This window comes from Nilaparvata lugens, unplaced genomic scaffold (genome assembly GCF_014356525.2).
Source record: "Nilaparvata lugens isolate BPH unplaced genomic scaffold, ASM1435652v1 scaffold10294, whole genome shotgun sequence".
Classification (NCBI taxonomy): domain Eukaryota; kingdom Metazoa; phylum Arthropoda; class Insecta; order Hemiptera; family Delphacidae; genus Nilaparvata; species Nilaparvata lugens.
In genome coordinates this window covers 1-5,740 of record NW_024088960.1, presented here as the reverse complement: position 1 = coordinate 5,740, position 5,740 = coordinate 1, and the positions used below count along the sequence as shown (strand labels likewise).

Below are 5,740 nucleotides of genomic sequence, written 5' to 3'. Positions count from 1 at the left end.
AAATCATCGAAGCTAGTCACTTTCAAACTGGTGACTCTGTCTGCACAACCGGAGGAAGTCGAGGAAGATCCCATCTTCAACATAATCACGTCCACGGTCATACATTATGGCAAACGTGGGACTAAACGCAGTGCAGACAGTAGTGACAATTTATACTGCACTGACTGTGAAGAACCTCAATGCAACTTCACGTGAGCTGTAAGTCATGGCACATCTGTCAAAACACCTGATTTTTGTCAATTCTAAAGAATCTTTGTCAAATAACTGCAGTTATTGACATAACTCTATTTATCACTGTACCAACTTGACGTTGTTCAACTGTATGGGTGAATCTGTATTGTTGAACAAAATAATACCTACAATTTTGTTCATCACATGATGTTAAAACCCTGAATTGTTTTCAAATTATACACAATCTTGGTTAAGTAACTGTATTTAACCACATGATTCATTAAACACCTGAAAAAGGTTATCTTCATTCTGATTTCTTTTTCAAATAAAATAATACCGAGTGACCTGGCTGGCTCAGGTCTGGTGTCAGAGTTTTCAGATCGCAACTGATCAATTTTCAGGGCCTCTGACATGACCTAACGACTGCTTTCTTAGGCAGCCGGGACGGACGAATAACGTGTCCATCCGATTTTCAAATAACTGGAGGTAATTTACCACCGAATGATTCCGTAAAAACAACCTGAATATTCTCGAGTTATGAAACAACTGTCAAATAACAGTATTTATATTATGGAGTGATTCGTGTCTAGTGGATAGAGTGCTACGTAGCATCATAGAGATCCCGGTTCAAACCCTCTCATTGCCAAAAGTTTTTTAACCAGATTACTCACCTGTTATCAGATAGGCGCGTTAAATTGTCGGTCCCGGCTGAAGTATGACAGTCGTAAGGGCTCATTGACGCTAAATGATATTTCAGACGGTGGGACCTTCCCGCATGGGACTCCCCACCAACAAAAGCCATACGAATCACTTTTAGTTCATCACAACTCTGTCAACACCTAAATATTGTCAAATGACTGTAGTGTATAACATGATTCCCTCAAAACACCTACGGTAGGCTAAATCTTGTCAAAATCTGATATTTGCCAAATATCTATAAAGCCTACCACATGTTTTTGTCAAAACACTTGAAACTGCATTGACACACCAAAATTCCAACACAATGTTGTCCGAAAATCGTTTTCTACAACTAAAGTTGTCAGTTTTTTTTTAGAAAACACGTTGCAAGTCTTAATTTAGAGCGCAACAAAAGTTGTCTATTTTTTGCTCAGAGAGCATAGTCGGTGTGGACTACTGTGAAAAAAGAATTAACAATTTTCATTAATTATGTCCTATTTGTTTTCCAAAATTCCAGCTGATTTCTAATTAATTTCTTGTCAATTTGCAGCAAAGCAGTCCAAAAACACGACCGCTAAGGCGCACAACACAACGACAACAAAAGCGGACAAGAAATCGGCCAAGTCCGTCACAACCGTCACCACCCGACAACGAGCAATTGGATTGTGGCAAACGGTGAACTTCACCTATTACGACAGTCTGGTGGGCATCGCTACAGGATGTCGCATCCTAACGTCCCGAGCCGACGGTGGCGCTGATTTTCAAAAAAAGGGGAGCTGAGTTTGACGTGGAAGCGCTCGAGAGAAGGTTAGATTTCAAATTTTTCATTTAACCTATTGCGTTCTCAAACGCGTCCCATAGCTTCGCCTCTGTGACTTAGAAACGGCATACAGGCAAGGTATGGTTGGCTGGGTAATATTCACGGCCTTGCAAAAACATCAGGGTAACCGTCCACTGGACCGTATTCAAACGATCCGTTCGCCGTTGGATCGGACGAATCTTCCGGCCGTTATTCGGCAAACACGTTCGTCTTGGAACCGTTTTCGTCAGTCTAGTTGAGTAGTTGGCTGGTGCCAGAAAGTGAAGTGGCAAGCTAGTTAGTAGGCAAATCATTCTTCTGTGTGTGTTTACTCACTAAGATAATAAAAAACGATTCAAAAACAGAACAAGTTCAAAAACAAACAGACAAGACTGTGAAACAATTTTGAGGTTGGGATGATGTCTCAGCTCGACTTCGGCCGGAAAATCCCATTCATTCGGATCGAAAACTTGATCGGCCGGAGACGGCCGTGCACGAACCTATGAACCTGTTGCAATGGACGAGCATCTATAGCATTCTATGTTGGGGGATCGTTTGACGAGTTCGGTAGTTTCGGCCGATGCTAGTTCTGACGAAAACGGTTCCAGTGGACGGTCCACCTCAGGCTCAGAGACCGTAGATCCCTAGAAGGAGAAAGCTCCCTGCAGACCTCCTTGAAGGAAGCTCCCTACACTTCATGAATGAGAAGTTTTTCAGTAATTCAGTATATTCAGTCCATGACCGGCCAGTCGCCAGACAGACTTCGTCAAAATATAAAACATCAAAACACGAATAACGAGAGATGGCCGCAGATAGGTGTTTCGTGTGGCTCTGTAGATGACGGCCAAGTAACTCATTATAATCTCAACTGTTCTACAAGTCCACTGGTCTCATCATCTCTCAAGTTTGAGCCTAAAGTTCAAGTATCACCACAATGGATAGATAAATATATATTACGTCTGGTTAGCTTAACGGCGTCAGACAAGTCAAAGTGCTAGCAAAAAACAAGACATCATTAATGGTACATGAATTTAATATCTAGATATAGTTACTATTGTCAATGACTCTATCAGTAGTCAAATAGTCCTTCACTATAAAAGCACTCCTCCTTGGAAGAGCATGTTGAACGAATGTCAGCTGATAGGCTGTGTTGTGCTAAGAGGACCCAACTCCAAAAGCTCCTTGTGTATCTTTCGAGTGCACAACGTTGCTTCAAGAGAAGATACGAAAGAGCATCTGTTGCTTATGGAAAGATACATTGAAGCTCCTTGTTTATCTTTTCGGATGCAACACGTTGCTTCAAGAGAAGATACAAAGACATCTGTTGCTTATGGAAAGATACATTGAAGCTCCTTGTGTATCTTTCGGACGCAACACGTTGCTTCAAGAGATATACAAAAGGCATCTGTTGCTTATGGAAAGATACATTGAAGCTCCTTGTGTATATTTTCGGATGCAACACGTTGCTTTGAGAAGATACGAAAAAGCATCTGTTGCTTATGGAAAGATACATTGAAGCTCCTTGTGTATCTTTTCGGATGCAACACGTTGCTTTTGAGAAGATACAGAAGAGCATCGTGGATCATGGAAAAGATACATTTTCAAATGTGTCGATGCTTTTGAACGGGTCGTATTGTAGGCAAAGCTACAGGACCCGGACTTTAGCCCCAATAACAGAGCTTGTGTCTGGAAATTCTCTATTATAGCCTATAAATCATAAATATAATAATTATATTCAATAAGGGTACTGAGATTTGTATTTCTATTTATATTACAAGTAGTCCTAAACTGAAAGAGACATATTAATCCTAAGCGAGCAATTTCTGTATTTATCTGGTTATTTTTATATCTGGTTATTTATGTTCTACGGATCTCAAAAACGGCTCTAACGATTTTCACGAATTTTGGAACATAGTAGGTTTATGATATAAAGATTCGATTGCACTAGGGTTCATTCTTTGGAAAATCGCTAAACGTCATTAAAAGGATTAATTCATCCTTGGAAAACAGTTGATAATTTCGTCGTCTCTCGATAACGGAAGATGCCGTTTGCCTGTGTGGGAGAGAGACAGAATTATTCCAGCTGTGTAATCATAATCGATCAGCGAGAAATTTTATCTAGCTAGACAATTTAATCGATTTGATCAACATAATCTTATTTGTTGACATGACATGATAATCCTTCAACTAGATTATATTATAATTTTCAAGTTGATCATTATTTGACAATTTCAAGTGATTTGTGAGTGTCATGTTGTTATTCAATTTGGTTTGTAATATCTAAATTATGAATTTTTTGTTTTCAAATGTTTGAACAGAAAATTATACCTGATTTGAAGTGTATGGAACATAACCTACTTTCTTGACTATTTATAGTGTTAAATCAAAAATTGGGAAAGAAACAGTTTTGTGCTATGCTGTTAGTACTTCCCCAATCATTTTAAAGAATTGTGTTTGGTTTATCAAAAGTCAATAAATAAGAACGAGCGAAGCTCGGTGCCCCAATATTAATTTATGAAGTTGGCTTATCAATAGAATTAATTAGCTTTATCATTATGAAAGGCTTATCAAATTAGAGTTATTTGGCTTTTGAAAGTTGGTATTTGACGTGGATTCATGGTTTTTTCAGGTTGATGAAGGCGAAACGAGAGAAACCGAAATCTGTTCAACTTTACAATCAGATCGGCAACTTTTTTGGATCAAGGGTGACACGTATCGGTCGATCGAATGTTTCAGACGAGCTTTGGCTGTATCGCCGCATAATGCTGAGGTAAGGAACACACCTAAAATGTTTGATAGATTTTTCGGTGATTAGCTTATAATGCTGTAGTGAGGGACACTTTATAATGGCGTGGCATTGTGTTGATACTGTATCATGTTGTGGTGATACTGTATCTGTTGTGGTGATACTGTATCATATTGTGGTGATACTGTATCATGTTGTTGTGATACTGTATCATTTATGGTGATAGTATAAGAAGATTTTTTCTAATACTCAAGGCCGGTTTCCGAACTCAGGATCTAGCTAAGTCCTAGACTTTGAACAGCTGGAGTCAGAAAATTGGCTTTCCAAAACGGGCGTAGTCGCAGCTTTTAAACAGTAGTCGTAGTTTTATTTCTCATCTCTATAATTGAAAACGTTTTTCCTTGACGAAATTGAAAATATCTAAATAATTCAAATAGCTGAAACTTTACACTATTCTCTCTTTATTTTATTCTGTGGTGATTTTCTAGTTTTTTGAAATTTAATTCAAACGTGACTATGACAAGACTGCGACTACGCCCCCGTTGGAAAACCAATTTTCTGAATCCAGCTGTTTAAAGTCTAGGACTTCGCTAAATCCCGAGCTCGGAAACCGGCCCTAAATAGATTAGAAGATAAATCTAAATAGATAGAAGATTCTCTAATACTTTCTTATTTATTCCTAAAACCAGTTTATTTTATTAATCTTCCTTCATTAATTATTTTCTATCTCACTGAGCTGTGTGTTTTTGCTTCTCTTATTGATTCTGATTGTCATATTGAGAGTTGAAATAAATGAAATTTGAGATTTCCCTGCTAGTAGTAGTTCTGTGAACAGTAGACCTCACGCAGTTTTATCATCCACAAGTATCTGGTTGTCACCTGTTCACGGCTTCTCTAAACATCTGTGTAATGCATGCAAGGAATAATCCACTTGTCAGCTGATTGATTATGGATAAGGCCCGCCGCAAAGTAGACCCACGCTAATCCAACCCACACCGTGGGATGTTTTGTTAACTATTGCTAGAATTTTCATATCAATCAGCTGACAAGTGGATTATTCATTGAATGCATTACACAGATGTCGAGAAGCCTAGCAATGGTTTACAAACATCCACACGGCGTGGGTGGATTAGCGTGGGTCACTTTGCGGCGGGCCTAATTCTATAGTCTGATAATCCTATCTTCAGTAGTGATTTAGTGATAACTGAGTATGGAGGAAATTCCTTTTCCTTTCATATTATCCTTAAAATGCAAATTTTAAAAAACCTTGGCCCATATGAATAAAACCAGAGCAAATGCCCATGAGCAAGAGCATGGAGCATAAGGTTTTGATCATGAGCAAAAGG

At 38.7% G+C, this 5,740-nt stretch overlaps 1 protein-coding gene across 1 annotated transcript; it reads left to right on the top strand.

Annotated features, from left to right (window-relative positions):
- Positions 1-106: 106 nt before the first annotated feature.
- On the top strand, positions 107-4,418 carry LOC120355341 (the record flags this gene model as incomplete). Its single annotated transcript, XM_039443691.1, is given in 6 exon segments — positions 107-191; positions 1,400-1,561; positions 1,564-1,581; positions 1,584-1,656; positions 4,278-4,342; positions 4,345-4,418. Coding segments are annotated over 6 exon segments (477 nt in total), but the record flags the coding sequence as incomplete, so codon positions are not given.
- Between the last annotated feature and the right edge of the window lie 1,322 nt (positions 4,419-5,740).